The 24,242-nt window shown below is 39.3% G+C and overlaps 1 protein-coding gene across 2 annotated transcripts in view; it reads left to right on the forward strand.

Annotated features, from left to right (window-relative positions):
* Positions 1–24,242, forward strand: part of mcm3ap (minichromosome maintenance complex component 3 associated protein) — a 49,213-nt gene that overhangs the window by 17,012 nt on the left and 7,959 nt on the right. Inside the window, exons 12-27 of one of the 2 annotated variants that reach the window (XM_061882159.1) lie at positions 848–1,068; positions 1,778–2,076; positions 2,167–2,267; positions 3,843–3,974; positions 4,361–4,474; positions 4,570–4,722; positions 4,914–5,111; positions 7,201–7,269; positions 7,356–7,490; positions 11,875–12,028; positions 12,190–12,445; positions 13,847–13,944; positions 16,165–16,546; positions 21,308–21,598; positions 21,682–21,808; positions 22,965–23,150. In XM_061882159.1, coding sequence (XP_061738143.1) covers positions 848–1,068; positions 1,778–2,076; positions 2,167–2,267; positions 3,843–3,974; positions 4,361–4,474; positions 4,570–4,722; positions 4,914–5,111; positions 7,201–7,269; positions 7,356–7,490; positions 11,875–12,028; positions 12,190–12,445; positions 13,847–13,944; positions 16,165–16,546; positions 21,308–21,598; positions 21,682–21,808; positions 22,965–23,150 — 2,916 coding nt within the window. Of the gene's footprint in view, positions 1–847; positions 1,069–1,777; positions 2,077–2,166; positions 2,268–3,842; positions 3,975–4,360; positions 4,475–4,569; positions 4,723–4,913; positions 5,112–7,200; positions 7,270–7,355; positions 7,491–11,874; positions 12,029–12,189; positions 12,446–13,846; positions 13,945–16,164; positions 16,547–19,519; positions 21,283–21,307; positions 21,599–21,681; positions 21,809–22,964; positions 23,151–24,242 lie in introns of those variants that run through there. The other variant, XM_061882160.1, reaches the window with a different exon arrangement.

The raw sequence follows: 24,242 nt of genomic DNA on the forward strand, positions 1-24,242 counted from the left end.
AGTACTTGGTAGATGGAAAGTGCTTGTTGTCTCAGGTGTGTATGTAGGAGTAAGTGTTGAATGCATAGCACCGCCCGCCTGGGCTGCCTCATATGCGAATGTCCATAGTACATAGCAGGCGAGGATCGTGCCGCCAGGCTATCTGGCTAACTAGGGGGCACGACCATCAAAGACAAGCGTGGGGCGTGTCCACCAAAGGTCACTTCTGGTAATAAAACTTAAACATCACGATGGAACTAATGCAACAACATTTTGTTCTTAGCTCTACTGTAAAGTTCAAATTTGAATGACAATAAAAGAAGTCTAAGGAAGAAACCACAAGACCTTTCATATCATAGCAAGTTTTGATACTAGTGCTGACTATTCGGTGCAAAGAAACTATTCTGGGATGCAAAATAAGTGGCCAATGGCACGTTAAACAGGTGGCTGCTGTAAACAAGGTTTCTGCATTACTTTTCGCTGAATGAGACATTTTTGTGGCAGCTATAGCCAGGTTACCACTAACACAGGTTAGACTTTATGTTGTACCATAAACAATAAGGGAATTTACAATTTTCCATATCAATTTATATGGGAAGATTAAAAGTCCTTTAATACATGCTGTAAATATATATACATTTTTAATGTTTAACTGAAGAAGTGAGTGCCTTGATTTTTTTTGCAGTTTTGTTATATTATTGTCATTTCCAGTTTTTTGTGATTTGTGGAAAAAATTTGAATAATTTCCTACAAACAAAGAATGACTCATCGCAGAAGCGATTGGTAATGAATTATCACTTGTGTTGTAATGCAATCAACCTGAAATATATTATTGTGCACTTGAATCACTTTAACATTTTGTTGACAGTTTGGTCGATCTGAATCGGATAGCCTATCAGGAGCCGGAGCTGCTGTCCCAGAAGAAGTCAGACATCATTCTAGCTAAAAGATCCACATTTATTGGAGAGTTGGTGAATGGAGGCACCCTCCCCAACCCTCCTCAGCATGTACCCGTCTGTAGCTTTGACGCCCAGAACAAGTTCAGAGGAGAGGGCATAATGGCCGAGCCTGCTCCAAATCCCTTTAAAGGTATTAAGTCATTCATACGCCATATTTCATTCTGGGCACTGATGTTTATCGACTTAAGTTGTACCTAAAACACATACTATGAAAAGAGAATTTGCAAGCAACTAGTTTGCTGTATGACAGTCTGACTAACATGCAAAAAATTAAACATCAAAACACATAACTGGTCATTTAATACAGAACAACAATTATCTAGCATTCTAAGCGTTTCACAACAAACACAACTTTAAGTGATATTTACAGAGTGTCTGCAATGCATATTTGATACTGCAGCGGCAACACCCTCCGACACAATAATATAGTGAGATATTAGATGTGCAATGATGTGAATATTATCTTTAAAATCGGCTCACAGATCGTGACATATGAATCTTTTTTTGAATCAGCCATGTGTATTATAAGGCGCAGCCATGCACCACTGACGTGAGTCAAAAACTTGATGTTCGGTTTAAAAACATGATGTAATGTTGAATATTTGCACATCAATCCATTACATTTTGACTCCACACATTTCCCTTTTAAAAGAAAAAAAAACAAACGAAATGCAAAATGTGATTGTGGTCTTTAGATCCTCACTCAGGTGATTTCTTGCATAACAGGCTGACTTAGCCGTCAAAGTGTTTTCCAGAAAAGTTTAGTTATTTTGAAGCATTTGACGATAGAGATTCCACTGTATGTTGTTATGTCTTAATACTATTTGTCTATTTTATAGCCATTGCCAGAGTGGAGGTTACAGCCTCGCCCAGTGTTGAATTGCAGCCGCAGGACTCCCCACCTAGGCCTCCAGAAATCTCAAATGTTTTTGGGATGCAACCAGCTTTTCCAGATAATACGGATAAGTCAGGCGATTCCTTTCACAGTTTGGCTCTCCCTGCCGATGTTCAGCAGCCCTTCCAGCCAATGTCCCAGCCTCCCCAGCCAATGTCACAGCCGCCCCAGCCAATATCACAGCCTCCCCAAGTCAAATCGCCATCGCCTGCACCGCCACCTCAGCCAGTGTTCAGCGAAGAGGTCTTGCTCGTACTTTTGTGTTAATGTAGTTCATGAAACACTTCTGATGCCATTGTCTTTTTCTTGTCTGCCAAATGTTGGTATCACCAGGACATCATGGCTGAAGTGGACTGCTTGATTGAAGAAATGGTTGGGATATCCGCAAGGGAGGTAGCTGCTGAGGGTGCTTGTTATGTCACAACAGCACTGGTGTAAGTTTATAGTTACTGTTATTACATTTATTGTGCAACTTCACCGGCAAAATTGTGTTTTAAAGGGTTATATTATGATTATTCTTCTACATTGAAAACACTTACAGACCATCTTCAAAACGCTTTCTGACCATCTCTTCCCTTTTTACTGGGCGGTCTTATGTACGTGCCTCCAATTCGACTGCAGCTTTTCTCGTCATCCATGTTGTAGTTTTAGCGCTTTCATATGTAGTCTACTGAAGGATATACGTTCGGAATACAGACTAATTTGTCTTAAACATGGCTACAGTACATGCATGTGCATTTACAAGTCAGTCTGCTGCACAACAAGACAATAGACAAAAATAAATAACTTATTGACTACAGCGACAGAGAACAATGGCTGACTCGCACAAGGCTCTTTGGGTAAATTTCTACCATTTATGGAGATATCCGCTGACGTCAAACTCGGGAAAAACATCACAATCGGGGCAAATTCCAAATGACTCATTAGGAATAAGTATGAAGAAAGGCAAGATCGTTTTATAAATATTTCCGCCATGCCTTCGGGGTTTATTTAAAATGTTCATTACTTATGTGGATCCCAAATACACAAAAGCAGGTACCAATAGGTAAGAAAAGTTGGTTTTGCATAGAGATGTTCCATGATATCAGCCTGCCGATAAATGCTTTAAAATGTAATATCGGAAATTATCGGTATCGGTTTCAAAATGATCGGTATCGTTTTTAAAAAAAAGTTAAATTTATGACTTTTTAAAACGCTGCTTTGTACACGGACGTAGGGAGAAGAACAGAGCGCCAATAAACCTTAAAGGCACTGCCTTTGCGTTCACACCCAGTCACATTATATCTGCGACTTTTCACACACAAGTGAATGCAACGCATACTTGGTCAACAGCCATACAGGTCACACTGAGTGTGGCTGTATAAACAACTTTAACGCTGTTCCAAATATGCGCCACACTGTGAAACCACACCAAACAAGAATGACAAACACATTTCGGGAGAACATCCGCACCGTAGCACAACATAAACACAACAGAACAAATACCCAGAAACCCTTGCAGCACTAACTCTTCCGGGACGCTACAATATACACCCTCGCTACCCCACACCCCACTAACCCCAGCCACCTCAACCTCCTCATACTCTCAGGGAGAGCATGTCCCAAACCCCAAGCTGCTGTTTTTAGGCATGTTAAAAATAATAATGCACTTTGTGACTTCAATAATAAATATGGCAGTGTCATGTTGGCATTTTTTTCCATAACGTGAGTTAATTTATTTTGGAAAACCTTGTTACATTGTTTAATGCATCCAGTGGTGCATCACAACAAAATTAGGCATGATAATGTGTTAATTGCACGACTGTTTATATCGGTATCGGTTGATATCGGTAATTAAGAGTTGAACAATATCGGATATCAACAAAAAAGCCATTATCGGACATCTCTAATTTTGCATAATAGGTCCCCTTTAACACCTAAGTAAAACTGACAGTGCCAGATGTTTGTTTGTCTTGTCGTTCATCATTGTCATTGGCTGTGAAATGCTAATACCTCGGGTCTCTCTGCAGTGAGAGCAGCGCGCAGTCGGAGGCACTACTGAGTGACGTTTTAGGACGACTACTGGAAGAATTGTCTTCTTCTGAGCTCCATCTGGAACAGGAGCGTGTTGCTGAAGAGAAACGCAAGATTGAGGAAGCAAGGTATGTTTATATAGTTGAGGTAAAAAATGTACATCCAGTCATAATGGGCTTGAACGCCTCATGAATTTGACCCCTGCGTGTTTTTATGAACAATTTCTCCGGGATGCAACCCTCGTAAAATGCAATAAAGAATTGGGTGCCCAATTTGAATGTATTTATTATTTTATCAAATCTACACTGGGTCAGAACTATATATAATGCAACCTCACAAAAGTGAGCACACTCCTATTATTTATATTTAAAAAATGTGATTTTGATACATTGTATCAACATTTTATTTTAATTTTGACAATATTCAAAGCAATGTAAGGAGTATACTCAATTTTGTGAGGTAGTGAGTGTGTTTGGGTGTGCGCACAATAATGTCTATTGTACGTCTTTTCCAGAAGGAAACAGGAGCATGAGGCCTTTGTGGCCATGTTTCGCCTTAATTTGTACTCAGAGATCATGCTGGAAGTCTTGGATGAGACTATCAAGGAGATTGCAACCACAGTTTTCCAGTAAGGCTTAGTACAAAAGTGTTTTAAAACTCTCCGGATTTGAATGTTGTATAAAGTTTTGTGGATAACACACAGAAATATGTGTTCCTTATAAGGCATGCAGCGAATGAGAAAGCGCAATGTGTGGCTAGATGTTCTCAAGAGGTCTGCACTGGTCTAATTGAGGAGACTTTAAAAGCAGACATTGCTGTAATGGTTGAAGAAATTCTCACGTCTGAGCTGCAACGTGCTCACAAATACATCCAAAGGTAGGTGGAAAAAATGCATGACTTGGAGTAATTGGATCAGATATTGTGATAATACTGCTAGTACTAAATTCGGTCTGTTTGCTTTGACTCCAGGCAAAATTTAGTGATTGTGAGTTGAAAACACATAATTTGTATAATGAGGTTTAATAGTAACTTCCTTGTTTCTTTTGCTTCCTCATCTGTACAACCAGGTGGCGTGACGTGGTAGCAGTACGTCGGCAACTAAAGAGACAGATGAGAGGCTTTCCAGCGGCTCCTTGCTTTGTCGATCCTCGCTTCAAACTGAAGGCGCTGGCTCCAAGCGCTCCGGCACAGCAGTCCATAGAGGATCTGGCTTGTGGGATGGTGAACTTGGGAAACGGAGGAAGGTTATCGCTGTCCAGCACCAGGTATTCAGTCTTTCTTTTACTCCTTTGTGGACTCAGTTGCTTTTCTCCGTCAATATTAAAACGTGTGTCTCTGCATTGGAGATAAATACAGAGACTTTGTAACATAATGGCACTGGTGCTGACATAAACGGTAATAAGCAGGCTGAAACTTTATTTACAGTGGGGCAAAAAAGTATTTAGTCAGCCACCGATTGTGCAGGTTCTCCCACTTAAAATGATGACAGAGGTCTGTAATTCTCATCATAGGTACACTTCAACTGTGAGAGACAGAATGTGAAAAAAAATCCAGGAATTCACATTGTAGGAATTTTAAAGAATTTATTTGTAGATTATGGTGAAAAATAAGTATTTGGTCAACCATTCAAAGCTCTCACTGATGGAAAGAGGTTTTGGCTCAAAAGCTCACGATACATGGCCCCATTCATTCTTTCCTTAACACGGATCAATCGTCCTGTCCCCTTAGCAGAAAAACAGCCCCAAAGCATGATGTTTCCACCCCCATGCTTCACAGTAGGTTTGGTGCTCTTGGGATGCAACTCAGTATTCTTCTTCCTCCAAACACGACAAGTTGAGTTTATACCAAAATGGATACATGGATGAAACAGCAGAGGATTGGGAGAATGTCATGAAACCAAAATAGAACTTTTTGGTATAAACTCAACTCGTCGTGTTTGGAGGAAGAAAAATACTGTGTTGCATCCCAAGAACACCATACCTACTGTGAAGCATGGGGTTGGAAACATCATGCTTTGGGGCTGTTTTTTTCCTTAGGGGACAGGACGATTGATCCATGTTAAGGAAAAAATGAATGGGGCCATGTATCGTGAGATTTTGAGCAAAAACCTCCTTCCATCAGTGAGAGCTTTGAATGGTTGACCAAATACTTATTTTCCACCATAATTTACAAATAAATTCTTTAAAATTCCTACAATGTGAATTCGTGGATTTTTTTTTCACATTCTGTCTCTCACAGTTGAAGTGTACTTATGATGAAAATTACAGACCTCTGTCATCATTTTAAGTGGGAGAACTTGCACAATCGGTGGCTGACTAAATACTTTTTGGCCCCACTGTATTTATGTCCTATCCAGCCACTCAGGCAAATCATACTGTCCATGTATATGCGTCATATCTTCTGTACAGATTTTCTTAAAAAAGAGAAGTGTGGGATATTTCTCTTGTTGCCTCATTTGTATTTGACCTACTTAGTGGCCTAGTGGTTAGAGTGTCCGCCCTGAGATCAGTAGGTCGTGAGTTCAAATCCTCGCCGAGTCATACCAAAGACTATAAAAATGGGACCCATTACCTCCCTGCTTGGCATTCAGCATTAGGGGTTGGAATTGGGGGTTAAATCCCTATAAATGATTCCCAGGCGCGGCACCGCTGCTCCCCTCACCTCCCAGGGGGTGATCAAGGGTGATGGGTCAAATGCAGAGAATAATTTCGCCACATCTAGTATGTGTGTGACATTGGTACTTTACTTTATTAAATGGATATATTTAATGTTTGAATGTTGCAATTTAGTTTGCCAAATATGTAAACAGTCTTTTAAATTACTGATGAAAAAAATAACTTGGTGTTTTGTTGCTATTCTCTACAATTCAGTCACTGTTAAATTAACCACACCACAATTGTTCTAACCTAATTTTGCTCAATTCATGACCTACTGCTTCTTTTAGGGTTAAATAGCAAACACTATTATCTGACATTGCCAGTATTGTGTATCAATTATCAATTCCTGCTTAAAATGTGCTGAATGTTTGCACTTAAAAACAGCAAAATGTATGCATTAAAAGTACTTTAAAATAGCTCTTGTGTTCTGTATTGCTGCTGCTATAAATATGAATTTTTTTTACTTTTGTTTTATATCGGTAAATGTATTACTGCGTTTTAATTGTATTAATATTATTGAAGTACTTAAAAAGGCTGTTCTGTTCAACTTGCATTTCACAAAATTTTGTTAAAAGAAAACATTTGTATATTTTCCTTTTTTGAGAACCTGTTCAGGGACTGTTTCAAAAGTACCAATTTGTTTCAGATACTATGTAAACAAAACTGAAACCTATCTCCATTATGTCTTTATTTTCAGGGTTTTGAAAACAAGACAGTTGGCAGTCCACCAAATGAAAGTGCAGTGGTACTATCAACAGCTTCTTGAGTAAGTCTTGGTTTCTTTTTGTATGTTCGGTCCTTTATCCCGTCAACGTTTTAGGTGTACTATTTGATTTTTAATGTGTGTCTCAGAGAGTTGGTGTGGTCCCCGCTCGACCTGCCAGCTTTGGTGGCTGAAAATACCCACAAGCCGCACAATAGAATCTTCTGGAAAGCTGTTGTCCTTCTACCCAGTGATCATGAGAATGTTGCCAGCCCGGCAAGCAGGTGAGAGTAGCTGTCCTCAAATGTGATATAACGCATATACACTCAACCAGAATATAACCACAAGACTTAAGTTTTTGCGCCGATCTTCCACGAGTTGGACTTAAATATCTAAAACCTTTTCTATGTACACAAAGGGTGTTTTTTATCTCAAACATTGTTCACAAATATGTATCAATATTTGTTTGTGTTTTCACACGTATGGCATATCAAGATGCTATTTTATTGCACAGGTCCGTTTGCATTGTTTTCAAATTGCCTACCCCAGTGATTCTCAAACTAGTGGTACGTGGGCTCCATCTTGTGGTACGCCAAAGAATAACTTAACTAAATATTCAAACACAGTGTTACTGTTCAAAATCTATGTAATGTTGCAGTGGCCAAAATTATGAAATACACTTGTGAAATAAAACCCTTGCCTAGTTTTTAATGACAATTTAGGCCCACTACGCTACTGTATTATAATGTTGGTTATTATGGTGGTAGTTGGAGAGCAAAGTGTTTTCTGAGGTGGCACTGAGGTTTGTTTGCCTACGCCATATAGAGGATGCATCCAGCTAAGGATGTAATAAGGAAAATTTGATATCACAGTTATAGAGACCAAACTTATCACGGTTGTCATTATTATCACCTTATTATTGAATGTACTCAAAAAGTACTAAACATACACTGAAATATTTTGACCAAGTTATTAAAAAAAACAATTAAAATAAGTAGAATCATTGTTAGAAAACTCTCTATTTTGCATGTTTGGTGTTTCTTTTGCTTCACTAACTGCTTTTTCTCTTACCCCTGGAAATGCGCAAAAACCTAATTATCGTAATAAGAAACTGGCAATGGAAACACCTGTATTAAAAAAACACTCAAATATCGCTAAAACATTTTGGCGCTCTCATGAGGTGGTTTTTGAGAGACCCACATGCTCAAACAATATCAAGGGGGCCTTAAAGACATTGACTTTGAGTGATCACCTGCTGCCTACGTCTTCCATTGACATCATGGCAACAGCAGTGGCTGCAACATCTTCCTCAAAGTGGAGTCTCACAAGGTGAGATTTTAAGAGAATTAAGGCTCCTGACCCAAAACACCCTTTCGCAGAAACACCTACAAGTTGCAAATGTACTTTGTCGAAATTTTTGAAATATTGCTTTTATTTAGCGAAAAACTGCAATGGAAACGTAATGTTTGTCTTTCTTAATGCTTTAAATTTGATTGATTCTAATATTGTTTTTTTACTGCAGAACAAGATGTATTAAAAGGAATAGTGCATAAAAAAATCTATTATTTATTATTTCTGTTTAGCGGTGTTGGATTAATTGTAAGTAATTTATCTCATTTCTATTCAAATATGATTGTTTTGCACATTGTGTAGACAAGTATAAATTAAACTTGGTTTAGATTGAACTTAAGTTGACCTACCCACTTAAAGGAGGAATTTGCAGATGGGCCAGAGCAATGCAGGAAGTTGCTAATCCTTTTATTGCTATGTATTTGCCTGTGTTTAGTTATCAGCACAGGGGTTAGGTATCCCACACAGCTGTAAAGCCCCCTCCCTGAGCGCAGCTGTGTGTGTGTGCTTTTACTGAGAGGGCTTCCCTAAATGAATTAAAAAGGTGAGGGGACTGGAGAAAGTTTCAGAGTAAATTGGGAGCCTGTAACTGACAACTGGCTCCAGTTTCTCTCCTCGTACGAGAAAAGCAATCACTGGTTTGTCTTCTATTCTCTGTTTTTGTGTCTTTATAATGTCTCATGGTATTTGACCCCGACAAGCAGTCTTTTGGAAAAAAAAAATACCTCATCTCGCATTTCTTTGAGCATAGACCGATCACTTCTGCGTTTTTGTTAACAGTTATTACATCCCAAGAGGCAGCTATTGTTGATCAGTGTTTCTCCATATTCTGAGTAAAGTATTTTACGATAAATGTAAATTCACTAACTTTCCTTTTTTCTTTAACACAATCAGAATAAAATTCCTCACGTTTGGAGGATATTTCGGAAAAAAAGTTAACTAAAAGGTAAATAGGGAAAACATATATTTTTTTCAAACCAATACAAATAACTTCCTGCATCTTAAGACCGTTACAGAAAAGTTTTATATAGATATCATTTATTTAAATTTAGATGTAACTGTAGGGTGTGCAGACCTTTCTGTGCAGCCGGTTTTGAGGCAACTACTTTTGCAGCATAGGCATCTTTGTAGGATTTCAAAACACAGTCATAGCAATGCCAGCGTTTCAGTTACTTAATAAGGTTTGATGTGTGGAAACTGTTTTTGAAGGTTTTTCTATTCTCGCGAAATGTTTTGAGACCATTTGGTGGTTAAAGCGTGCAAAACTTTTTCCTCTGAAACGATGAAGTCCCACACAATGGACGCCATATTTGGGGGCGGCATGGCGTAGTGGGTAGAGTGGCCGTGCCAGAAACCTGAGGGTTGCAGGTTCGCTTCCCATCTATTGACATCCAAATCGCTGCCGTTGTGTCCTTGGGCAGGACACTTTACCCTTGCCCCCGGTGCCGCTCACACTGGTGAATGAATGATGAATGAATGATAGGTGGTGGTCGGAGGGGCCGCAGGCGCAAACTGGCAGCCACGCTTCCGTCAGTCTACCCCAGGGCAGCTGTGGCTACTGATGTAGCTTACCACCACCAGGTGTGAATGAATGATGGGTTCCCACTTCTCTGTGAGCGCTTTGAGTATCTAACAACAGAAAAGCGCGATATAAATCTAATCAATTATTATTATTATTATTATTATTGTTTACTGTGCGCTCAGGGGAAGTTTACGACAGGTCGTTTACAGCACAACCAGGAGAAAAGGCCTATATAATAGCACTCTAACCCATCTACCATACATGGAGGTGATCTTGCCTCCCATTAGGGCGTTTTTTTTTAATCAGAGCGATTTTTTTAATGTTATTGTATTTACCAGTATGACGCCATATTTCCTCATATCGTCCCGATAAATATCTGTCCAATATTTATAATGCACCTGTTTCAAAGGACAAAAATGACATTTGTCCTTCCTCAGCGCAGCAATGTAAGACTACATACCTTTCCGCCTGTGGTGGACCTGGGCCGGTAATAACAATTTGCTATTGTCCCCGATTAACAATATTTTTTAGAACAAATTAAGCATAATAACGATGCGAATGCAATTACCCTTTTAAACACAATAAAGTTGTATCATTCTGTCTTTTTTCCGTTGCAATTGTAAGTCAAAAAACTTTTAATGATCCTAAATAAGGAAAAAAATAATACAAATAAAATTATCTTTAAAAAAAACATTCTATCTCGGGTAGCATGAATGTCATTAAATATTGTCATTAAATATTGACTATTTTATTGATTATGGGACAAGCCGTAGAAAATGGATGGATGGTACTTTTTCCTCACTTGTTTGTCTTTGGTACAATGTGTGTATTTTAGGCCGTTGGTTCTTTGTTTTATTTTTACAAAAATATATATATTATATATATATGTTTATATATATATATATATATATATATATATATATTTTTTTTTTATATATATTTCCCTTTTTATTTTTGGTATGAACATTATTATGTAAAGTCCAAGTTATTGTTTTTTTTTGGTTCTTTGTTGTTGCTATTTTTGTATTACAATATTTTATTATTTGATCATGTTGTACTGCATTCTAATCTTTTGTTTAGTGATTGTGTGATGTTTTTTGCCTGGACCCCAGGAAGAATTGTCCCCACTGTGGTGTACACTAATGGGAATCCTTAATAAACTAAACTAAAATAAATGTTGAACATTTTTTTTCCACAGTAGAAAAAGTTGTGAGGTGTTTTATTTTTTAAGTTTAATGTTGCCATCACTTTCCAACATATTCGGCATACTTGCTCGTTCGTCCCTGGTGATGGACTCATCTTGCTCATTTGTTTTAAAGCCAAAATATTCAGGACAGGACAAAAATAAATAAATAAATAAAGCCTAAATATTCCCACACGGACATCTTTTTTCCTCAACATTTTTGTGACCTTCCGGTGCTTCTCACAAGTGAGTAGCGCCTCGCGAGGCACTTGCGCTCACAACTTAAGTGTGTCAAAAATTGTGGATAAAGGACAAAAGGGTTCACTCTGTTGCTTTAGTTCCGCAATTGCCTCAACTCACTCAGGTGCTGAGAGTGCTACACAGAATGAACCCTCTTTGAAAGAAAGCTAGAGACAAATGAAACAAACACACGTTGACCGATAAAGTCATCAAGTTCATTTTCATTCGTCGTTCCATTATCAATTGGTCCAGCGAGTATTAGCTGAGTTTATATACCTCCCACCACCTATGGAAGTGTGTCATAACAGCAAAAGATCACGGAACGTCGTAAAATGATCTGTTTGTGCTAAAAGAATTACCATTTTCTGTTAAGGATCTTGTCAGACTGGCTGTTAGTCAAGCTTGCTGGGGGCCAGGAGTCAAAGCTTATAGAGGAGCAATGGGATGGCACACTGCAGAACCTCCATCTATCTAACACCATTAAGGAGAAAGAACAGCACACTTTTGAAGTCAATGTCAGCATCAAGGTTAGTTCATAAGCCAGGAGATCAGTGTTTCAAGTGTTTTACTCAACTAACAGCATGAGCTCCTCACTGTACCCTTTTTGTTAATGCAGAAAGAGATACAAGATGGGTTGTGGACTCACAGCCAAATGTGTATGTGTCTCATTTGTGTCTTTATCTTCCAGGTGTCCAGAGGTCCCCTGACTGAAGCCTGCTTGTCTGAAATTGAGGAGTGCTTGGATTTGCAAGGGACAGGAGCGCTGATCATGTTGCTTCCAGCAATGGCCTTCTCAGAGCCCCGGCGCGATGAGCTGGACGACGTGACCATGCTCTCGGCCCTGCTTCAGCTCAAACAGCTGCAGCAAGCCAGCGCCTGGCACTGCCCAGTGCCTCTGGTTATTCTGGTCCCTGGCACCTGTAACGCTGAGACACTTGAAGAAGGTAAGCAATTCATTTCTGTGTTAAATATGCACACATATTGAGTTAAGGAGTGTGAAACTGCTCTCAAATAGCAATAAATAAGCTTTATTTCAGTGTTTGTGTTAGACGGTTGTTCGAAATGATCATGATCTATTTTCTATTATACAGACAGGGTTTCCCATTCATGTATTTTATTGTGGCAGTGCTCCACGGCAACATATTAGCCGCCGCAATTTAAAAATTAGGGTTTTTTTAACTTGCAAACAAATGAAAACACAAAACCAGTGAAGTTGGCACGTTGTGTGAATTTAAAATAAAAACAAAATACAATGATTTGCAAATCCTTTTCAACTTATATCCAATTGAATACACTGCAAAGACAAGATACTTAATGTTCAAACTAAGAAACGTTTTTTTTTTTTGCAAATAATCATTAACTTAGAATTTAATGGCAGCAACACATTGCATAAAAGGGTGGTTATTTTCCTTTTTGGTCCAGAGGACACAATTTCCATAGTTTCTAAAAAACAATTTTAAATGTGGACTCATCAGACCATACAACACTTGTCCACTTTGCATCAGTCCATCTTAGATGAGCTCAGGCAGCGTTTCTGGGTGTTGTTGATAAATGGCTTTTGCTTTGCATTGTAGAGTTTTAACTTGCACTTACAGATGTAGTGACAAACTGTAGTTACTGACAGTGGTTCACTGAAGTGTTCCTGAGCCCATGGGGTGATATGCTTTACACACTGATGTCAGTTTTTGATGCAGTAATGCCTGAGGGATCGAAGGTCAAGGCCTTGCCGCTTACGTGCAGTGATTCTCTGAACCTTTTGATGGTATTACAGACCGTAGATGGTGAAATCCCTAAATTCCTTGAAATAGCTTTTTGAGAAATGTTGTCTTTAAACTGTTGGACAATTTGCTGTAGCATTTCTTCACAAAGTGGTGACCCTCACCCCATCCTTGTTTGTGAATGACTGAGCATTTCATGGAAGCTGCTTTTATACACAATCATGACACCCACCTGTTCCCAATTAGCCTGTTCACCTGTGGGTTATTCCAAATAAGTGTTTGATGAGCATTCCTCAACTTTCTGAGTCCTTTTTGCCACTTGTGCCAGCTTTTTTTAAACATGGTGCAGGCATCAAATTCCAAATGAGGTAATATTTGCAAAAAAACAAAGTTTTTCAGTAAGAACATTAAATATCTTGTCTTTGCAGTTTATTCAATTGAATATAGGTTGAAAATGATTTGCGACTCTTTGTATTCTGGTTTTATTTACGATTTACCCAACGCGCCAACTTCACTGGTTTTCGGGTTTGTAAAGTATGTGGTGCTTATTTATTATTGCATATCATTTGGTGGAATGCTGCTGTTTGATTCTAAATTGTTTTGTCCTCTTCTTTTTGCATCCAACAGAACTGATGCTGCCTTCACTCGTGAAGGATGGTTTTATATCGGAATATAAATTGTTGTTCATACCAGAAACCACAAATGATATGCAGGGAGCCAATCAGGTAATGTACAACATGTACACATTTCTCATACTCTACATACATTTTGACCCTTGAATATGCTTGTTTTTCATTTATTTATTGTACCTAATGAAAATGTATAAAATCCGGATTGCACGGAATTCCTGGATCTTTACATTTGCGGACATAGTTACCCCACATAACCCCACAGTGCATATAAGAGAACGTGTGGCGGGGAACACATAATTTTATACCAATATTACCAACAATCACCATTGCAATTCACGTTTAATTGGCCAGAGGGATAAAGACAATGGGTTATTAAGGATTTTTGAACCAATGATCGTATGTTGATATTGTGAGTTGGTTGACATAAACAAAACCAACTTCAGTAATTTTTTGTCCGTACCGTGAAAGCACCGGTGTGTAAAAATGTAAACGGGGAAACAAAACAAGCTAACACAGTTATCATTTGAGTGAAGTGAAGGCGCGAATACACCATCAGTGAAAAACACACATGTCAAATTCAAGGCCCGGGGGCCAGATCCGGCCCTACACGTCATTTAATGTGGCCCGCGAAAGCCTGGGAATAATGTGGATACTTTGTCTTTGTTACTAAATGATGTATTTTTTTTCATTTTGACAGAAAAAAAATTATGTAATACATGAAATTTCATATGTTTTAAACTTTGATATATATATATATATATATATATATATATATATATATATATATATATATACAAATATTCAATTATTATTGGTGTGAATCTTTGGGCACATCACCCTTCGATGCCGAATCTTGAGGTGAGGATTTGATTCATAATCTATACATGGTTCAACACGATTCTCGATTCAAACTGATTTTTGCGATGTATTATTTGGTATGATAATAATACCATAACAAAACGTCTTACAGGTTAAAAAACCTCCTTTTGGTTGCTGACATATGACAAATACGCGCACCAAGTAAGAAAAGAGGTTTTGTTTTCTTGATTAAGGAAAATTACGTCAAACATTGGGATTCAAATGTGATTAAAGAAACATTTTTAGCACCCCTAAGTACTATATACCGTATGATTTGGAATCATGGAAGCCTCATATAAGTTACCAGAGGACAAAAGTTGCTAAATGTGTTGGAATGATGAGGAGATCATGTCATTTATTGAACACCAATGCTCCGCTGTTATTGTTTCATTCATTTATTATGTCATATTTAAACTATTGTGTTGAAGTCTAGGGAAATTGTTATAAATCACATCTACAGCCTTTAGTCACTCTGCAGAAAAAACCCATCAGGATTGTGTCCAATGTTCACTATAAACATCATTCAAATCAACTATTTATGGACTTAAAGCAACCTAAACTGAACGATGTGATCAACTTTAAAACTGCTCAAATTATGTTTAGGGCATCCAAAAACTCTCTACCATCCAATATACAGAACTTATTCCATGATAGAGATGATCACCATAGTTACAGCTTAAGAGGTAACAATGAATTACATTTGCCTAAATTTAGAACCACTTTAAAATCAATGTGCATTTCAGCGCGTGGAGTCAGTTCGTGGAACAACTTAGGGGACAAGTTAAAAATGTGTTCTAACATGATTCAATTTGAAACACTGTGTAAAAAAGAAGTACTGAAGAAGCAAGAGGAGGAAAGTGAGTGATGCCCTCAGCACAGAGCGATGTGAAAGAGGTGTATGGTCAGAGAGAGAGAGAGAGAGAGAGAGAGAGAGAGAGAGCGAGAGCGCGCGTTTTGTCTTGTCTCATAGTATTGTTAGTGTACAGGAGTTTTTCTTGTTTTTGTTTATAGAGTATTGTTCTTGTATTATATTGTTTATGTTAAATGTGGAATGAGTGAGAGGGGTTGGGCAATTATAAGCATCTGCTACATCCAACCCCTTTTCAAGCCTTGCATATATATCTCTGCCAAAATGTTAAAAAGGTGCAGGTTTGAAATAAATATTTCAATTCAATTCAATTTGTAAAAATAACAATAAATACTGAAATATCTGCTTGTCACCTTGCCTTATGATTTCAAAGCAAGTTGTCCATCAATTTGTACATACAAAAATCAAATAACCAAATGCATAGGCAATGATATATAATGAGGCGATTATACTTTTATATTCTTACATTCACTGTTACAAGCAGCCCTCTGAGGGCAGCCATGACTGCGATGTGGCCCTCGATGAAAACAAGTTTGACACTCTTGGTGTAGAACATTCTTTAATGTCTACCGCTCTGCTGTTTTTAGCTAAACTCTGCTATACGCTGGCTGCTGTCTCGTGCGCCGCCATCAATCCCGCTCTGCTGCCAGACTCTGATGCATCTCGTCGAGGCCAGCTTGAGTCACGAGTTCAGTCCCAGGGTTTCTGCCGCGTGGGCCGCTGCAGGGCTCCCTCCTCAGGATCCCGCTCCCGTCGTCGAGCTGTACAACGCCGTCATCCGTCACATCGCGGACAAAGTGTCTTCCGAGGAGCTCTCTGGAATCGCGTGGCCTCCTGGAGAGTTCTCCCTGCCTGACACCAGAGAGTTTGTTCCTCATCTGGGCTGGAACAGCGGCCCACACCTGGCCTGGTTACGCAGACACATCCTCAGCCTGCAGCTGCCGCAGTGGAGGCAACTTTCTACCACAGGTCAGTGAGCAGTAATTCCTTTACAGCACATACCCCCTCAATTCAGCGTTACCTCGGTTTTTCATTAGTAATCCCTTCCAAGAAGTCTAACGAAAACCAAATTGTATACCAACGGACGCAAAAAATCCCCCGTCAATTTGTTCCAGATATCCAAAAACACAAACAAATGTAACAGAGAATAATTATGGTTTTACATTCAGAAAACATCAAATACTGTACACATAAACGAGGAAAAACATTTTTACTGTGCACATAAATGAGGACCAAACAATTTTAGATTTATTGAAGGCTTGATAAGCCAAGAGGGTTATTTTAAGGTTGCACAAAAATTTGTGCCGTGGTCTTGCATTACATCATTCAAGAGTCTGCAGGTATGACGAGTCTCAATAAGAGGATTTTTACAGAACAAGATCGTAAGAGGAGTATAATCACACCAAGAGTATGTGTAGATCAGGGGTCTTAAAGTCACAGACTAAAGGTCATTTGCAGCCCGCTGGCTCATAATTTGTGGCCCTCCACTTTATGTCAAGGTTTGGTATAATTGCAGCCTATACACCCTGGGCAGCTACTAGTTAAATATAGTGGTACCTTAAAGGGGAACTGCATTTTTGGGGAATTCTGTCTAACCTTCCCAATTATTATGAAAGACAAGAAGACGATACAGTGGGGACAAGAAGACGATACAGTGGGGCAAAAAAGTATTTAGTCAGTCACCGATTGTGCAAGTTCTCCCACTTAAAATGATGACAGAGGTCTGTAATTTTCATCATAGGTACACTTCAACTGTGAGAGACAGAATGTGAAAAAAAAATCCAGGAATTCACATTGTAGGAATTTTAATTTTATTTGTAAATTATGGTGGAAAATAAGTATTTGGTCAACCATTCAAAGCTCTCACTGATGGAAGGAGGTTTTGGCTCAAAATCTCACGATAAATTGCCCCATTCATTCTTTCCTTAACACGGATCAATCGTCCTGTCCCCTAAGGAAAAAAACAGCCCCAAAGCATGATGTTTCCACCCCCAGGTAGGTGTAGTGTTTATATCGCGCTTTTCTATTGTTATATACTCAAAGCGCTCACAGAGAAGTGGGAACCCATCATTCATTCACACCTGGTGGTGGTAAGCTACATCAGTAGCCACAGCTGCCCTGGGGTAGACTGACGGAAGTGTGGCTTCCAGTTTGCGCCTACGGCCCCTCCGACCACCACCTATCATACATTCACCGGTGTGAGCGGCACCGGGGGCAAAGGGTGAAGTGTCCTGCCCAAGGACACACCGGCAGCGACTTTGATGTCCATAGGTGGGAAGCGAACCTGCAACCCTCAGGTTTCTGGCACGGCCGCTCTACCCACTACGCCATACCACCCCTTGGGATGCAACTCTGTATTCTTCTTCCTCCAAACACGACGAGTTGAGTTTATACCAAAATGGATACATGGATGATACAGCAGAGAATTTGGGAGAATGTCATGTGGTCAGATGAAACCAAAATAGAACTTTTTGGTATTAACTCAACTCGTCGTGTTTGGAGGAAGAAGAATACTGAGTTGCATCCCAAGAACACCATACCTACTGTGAAGCATGGGGGTGGAAACATCATGGTTTGAGGCTGTTTTTCTGCTAAGGGGACAGGACGATTGATCCGTGTTGAGGAAAGAATGAATGGGGCCATGTATCGTGAGATTTTGAGCCAAAAACTCCTTCCATCAGTGAGAGTTTTGAATGGTTGACCAAATACTTTTTTTCCACCATGAATTACAAATATATTTTTTTAAATTCCTAAAATTTGAATTCCTGGATTTTTTTTAACATTTTGTCTCTCACATTTAAAGTGTACCTATGATGAAAATTACAGACCTCTGTCATCATTTTAAGTGGGAGAACTTGCACAATCGGTGGCTGACTAAATACTTTTTTGTCCCACTGTATATATTTTTTTAATGCATCCTAACCCTTAAATAATAGTCTGCTTACAATGGAGCCAACGGGAGCTCCTGTATTCCGCTTACAAATCCCAATAGATAACCATCCAAATAGCACCAACAATACTCCATTTACATCTAGATCATGGATAAAAAGACTCTTACCTTGATAGTAGAAGGATGAGGACTTAATCTGACATGTTGGTATACTTATTCATCTAAAACGAGAATATAGATTCTATCAGTCTGCAACCTAATGACAGCAGACATTGTACAGTAAATGGTGTATTATTATGTTTGTTGGCTCTCATGAAGTCTGCAGTGAGTAATAATCAGTGATGTTGTTAGGAAAAAAAGCAAACGGCGTGATTTGTTTTTGAAATTAATGTGCCTCAAATGAGCAAATTACGAAAATATTACATCTTATAAATGTGCCTCTTACTACATTACATATATATTTACATTTTGTATATAAAACCTTATGCATGTGTTTGGATGTTTTTTTAAAGGCTTTATAAGCGGAATAGCGCAGCTCCTATGGGCTCCATTGTCAGCAGACTATTAGCCGCATTTATTTACTATTTTGAATGCGTAAAAAATGCATTTCCCCTTTGCAGTAATTTGAGATACGTGCTGCCTGTTGGCTTTTTGTTATGCTTCATATTGAAAGCATACCTTGAGTCGCGAGCGTTTTTGCTCTCGGTCGTTTGCGCAATAGAGAGTTTATAAATTATTAGGACTCATTTTCACTAGAAACAAACATAGAATTTTTCCAGCAGCCGAACGCTCAGAGAGCCATGCTGCCCTCCACAACTATCAGAACTAAGAAAGTTAATTTGAAGGAGGAGAAGCGAACAACGGAATGAATAACAAACCATTAAAAATATATCCTACATCTTAGCAGCCGACCCAGCGAATCAGTTTGCATCACACGTGCTGCAGCGAGCCTCCAAGCATGCAACCACAAATAAAAAGCATAACCATGCCCTACAAAATCTTGCGCGTTCTCTCTCGATTGTCCCTCTGTTCTTGTGCTTCTGTCCTCACAGCTGCCCCTCCCTGATGGAGTTGTTTGGATGTTGTCCAGTGAAACTTTAAAGGGGAACATTATCACCAAACCTATGTAAGCGTCAATATATACCTTGATGTTGCAGAAAAAGGACCATGTATTTTTTTAACCGATTTCCGAACTCTAAATGGGTGAATTTTGGCGAATTAAACGCCTTTCTGTTTATCGGTCTTTTAGCGATGACGTCAGAACGTGACTCCACCGAGGTAATACACCCGCCATTTTCATTTTCAAAACATTACAAACGCCGGCTCTCAGCTCTGTTATTTTCCGTTTTTTTGACTATTTTTTGGAACCTTGGAGACATCATGCCTCGTTGGTGTGTTGTCGGAGGGTGTAACAACACTAACAGGGAGGGATTCAAGTTGCACCACTGGCAAGAAATCTGCCACCAGACCCCCATTGAATGTGCCAGAGTGTCTGCACATTTTACCGGCGATGCTAAGACAGACATGGCACAGAGATGTATGGATATCCTGCAGATGCATTTGCAACGATTAAGTCAACAAAATCACAAAGGTGAGTTTTGTTGATCTTGTTGACTTATGTGCTAATCAGACATATTTGGTCACAGAATGACTGCCAGCTAATCGATGCTAACATGCTACGCTATTCGATGCTAACATGCTATTTACGCTAGCTGTATGTACATTTGAAACTAGATACCCACATTTAATGTGAAACAAACACTTACCAATCGACATATTTAAGTTGTTCCAGTGTCACAAGATGTGAAAGTCCTGATCGTTTGGTCCGCACATTTTACCGGCGATGCTAATAAGGCAGCCATGCTATGGGCCACTTCATTAGGTACACCCATGCTATGGCCGAATAGCGTCAATTGCTATTCGCTCAATAGCTTCAGTTTCTTCTTCAATTTCGTTTTCGCTATCTGCCTCCACACTCCAACCCCCGTTTCAATACATGCGTAATCTGTTGAATCGTTTAAGCCGCTGAAATCCGAGTCTGAATCCGAGCTAATGTCGCTATATCTTGCTGTGGTAACCGCCATGTTGTTTGTATTGGCAGCACTGTATGACGTCACAGGAAAATGGACAGTCGCATCGCAAATAGCGAAAATCAAGAACTTTAAAGCTTTTTTTTAGGATATTCCGGGAAGTGTAAAATTTTGAAAAAACTTTGAAAAATAAAACAAGCCACTGGGAACTGATTTTTATTGTTTTTAACCCTTTTGAAATTGTGATAATGTTCCCCTTTAAGTTAGCCTAAGCGTGTGTTTTGGACACAACCCGTCTTCGTCCACTCTCACTTCGTGTTGTTCCTGGCATCTCTTCTCACCATCGAAACCAAAAAAGATAAAAGACAGGGTGTACTCATTGTGTTTTGTCCTTGAACAGAACAAAGTGAATAGAGTGAGACTCTCTGTATATTCCATACAGCTTTAAGGTGTAAAATATTCACCTAACATCACTTTAAAAACCGACTCAGTTGCCTAGTAGTTAGAGTGTCCGCCCTGAGATCGGTAGGTTGGGAGTTCAAACCCCGGCCGAGTCATACCAAAGACTATAAAAAAAAATGGGACCCATTGCCTCCTTGCTTGGCACTCAGCATCAAGGGTTGGAATTGGGGGTTATATCACCATAAATAATTCCCGGGCGCGGCACCGCTACTGCCCAATGCTCCCCTCACTTCCCAGTGGGTGATCATGGGGATGGGCATAATGCAGAGGACAAATTTCACCACACATAGTGTGTGTGTGACAATCATTGGTACTTTAACCTTTAACTAATTTTCTGCTTCTATCTAGACACATGGTCAGAGTTGTGCTCGGGCATCTTTGTCTATGCTGCTCAGATCCCAGTGACACGGGGCAATCAGCCCCTTATCATGTCGCGTCTGGAAAGCCTACTGGAGTGCGTCAGACGAAAAGAGCTCCACAGAAAAAGAAGCACTCTCAAAAAGACTTTGGGCATCTGGTATGAGGACCAGGACACAGAGTGCACTGCATACAGTCAGATCCCTTGGGTCGATGTGCTGTTCATCTGCATTGACCATAAGTTGAAAGACTGGCAGGTCCCCGGACCACCTGTCTGTGAAGGTAGGGGCATTATTGGCAGTAATTCACCTGTTGTTCTTAATATCATATGATGTTAACATGAAGCATTTGTCATTTTATTTAAGATGCTGTGACAGACGATGGGGAGATTCTGGTTTACTATCTCAGAGAGTCATTAAAGGGCTTCCAACCACCTGAGGAGTGGATTAAGGCTGTCACACTGAGCCACAGAGTGAAACAACATGTTGATGGGTACATTCTTTTGTGTCATGGGGTTGAATGAAGTAATCATTACTACTGATTAGCACTAGCGATTCTACAGACCAATTTTAACACCTCCCCATTAGAATGCAAACTAAATTACAATCAAACAGCTTTTTTTGATTGATTGAAACTTTTATCAGTAGATTGCCTTCCACCCGATTGTAGCTGAGATAGGCACCAGCGCCCCCCGCAACCCTAAAGGGAATAAGCGGTAGAAAATGGATGGATGCACAGTACAGTACACATTCCGTACAATTGACCACTAAATGGTAACACCCGAATAAATTTTTCAACTTTTTTAAGTCGGGGTCCACGTAAATCAATTCATGGTTTAGCTGATGTGCATTACCGTTTTTTTTTTCAGACTCTAAGGCGAACTTAAAATCCTAGAATTGCTTCAAAAAGCGAAACTGCGCTTTAGCTATGTATTGATTCTAGTTGTGCTTACTGACCTCAAACCAATTTATGTGGTCCGCGGTGTAATAATAAGTGTAACCGGTAGATGGCAATCACACATAAGAGAGAGGTGTGGACCCCATTAGGCGCGCAAGTCCAAAACCTTGATGTTTCATTGAGAATATAAAACATTATACACAGCAGTCGACTTTGGTAGGTGTTGTTTACCTTAAAAAAAATATTAAATTGTTTATGCTAATCATGCTATTCTGTTTCTTTTGAAAATGACTTGACTAAAACACAAGGTAAGCTCAAACTTGTCTACTTATTGGAGATTTTAGGTGCAATTTGATATCATTCAATACTTGTTTTTTGTTTCTAGTTAATACCAAACCAATAACAATATCCAATTGGAAACACCCCTTTTCATTTTTTCTGACTGCAGTAACTATTATTTGTAACTTCAGCTTTATGTGCAGCTACGGTAGTTACACATTGTTTCTCTTCTTTACGCACAATCTAATTTTTACATACAGGCTCAAATATATACAAACTCCCCCACTAATATTTGGTCAATTGTCCCTTAGCAAATTTCACTTTGACCAGGCGTGGGGTGGTAGCACATAGGTGGGGGAAAAACAAACAAAACAATATTGTCAGTGGATAACAAGGCTAGCTTTATAGTGCATACCATCACCGTTCTGCTGGAAACAGAATACCTTATTGACCTTCTCTCTACACCCTGTAGGGCCAGTTCAGCCGCCAGCGCGACGCCCACCAGCTTGCCGTTCAGACAGGGATTGCTCACCAGTCTGGTAGAGCCACTGGAGGCCCAGACAGCACCGCTGGATGCATCGTACACACCCACAAGAGTAGAGGCGCTTAGCCACAGAGTGCTCCACACCTTAGAGCAGGAGAAGACTGAAAGCAAAAGGTACTCATTAGAATTGCTTAGCACGCTGTGCTCATAAGTTGACATACCCTTGCAGGACTTCTGATATCCGGGTCATTTTTCAGAGAATATGAATACAGTGTTAATTCCTCACTTAAAGTGTCTGTGAAGAATGCACTACTGACCTGATAAGTTTGAAAAAGAAATACATGATTCAGAAATATTATTTGCTCACAGATGCTACCTGGTGGTTTCTCGAGCACACTGCAGTTAGTCCTGATTAGTCATAGTCTTTGTTTAATGCCTACTTAATAATTATCTAATAGGCATTAATTATCTATGGCCCCCGGGATGATATTTGATTAGCAGTAGAACCGTCCCGCAGGCCACAGCCGCCTGCTGCTGTTTTGCACGCACCAATACTTCAAAATAGGGTGCCAGGGACCCCATCAAGTCATAAAAATGGGGTCCCACAGTAAATTTTTGGAGTCGCACTTTTTTGTAACCATTTTGAAAACATGATAAATGTATGCTTTATCCTGTTATATCTCACATTCTATATTTTGTTTTGGAAAAAGTTTGTAATAAACGTTACTTAATTCATTAAAAAAAATAATACAAAAGAAAACACATGTTTATGCATATGTAAATGTTTTCAACATAAACATACATTCACTTTCTTTTTTCCTTCATGGATCTAAACTTTATCGCTGCCGGGATTTTTTTCTATATTGTTATTGTAATATTTTTAGAATGTCTTTGTTCTAGTTTTGGCCAAAGTAAGACAAAGAAAACAATTTGAAGTTGTCTTTATTTTTTTTGTTTTAAATGACATGATTTTAAAGGCCTACTGAAATGAGATTTTCTTATTTAGACGGGCATAGCAGGTCCATTCTGTGTCATACTTGATCATTTAGCGATATTGCCATATATTTGCTGAAAGGATTTAGTAAACAACATCGACGATAAAGTTCGCCACTTTTGGTCGCTAATAAAAAAGCTTTGCCTTTACCGGAAGTAGCAGATGATGTGCTTGTGACGTCACGGGTTGTGGAGCTCCTCACATCCTCACACTGTTTACAATCATAGCCACCAGCAGCAAGAGCGATTCGGACCGAGAAAGCGTCAATTTCC

This window comes from Nerophis ophidion, linkage group LG21, assembly GCF_033978795.1.
Source record: "Nerophis ophidion isolate RoL-2023_Sa linkage group LG21, RoL_Noph_v1.0, whole genome shotgun sequence".
Classification (NCBI taxonomy): Eukaryota; Metazoa; Chordata; class Actinopteri; order Syngnathiformes; family Syngnathidae; genus Nerophis; species Nerophis ophidion.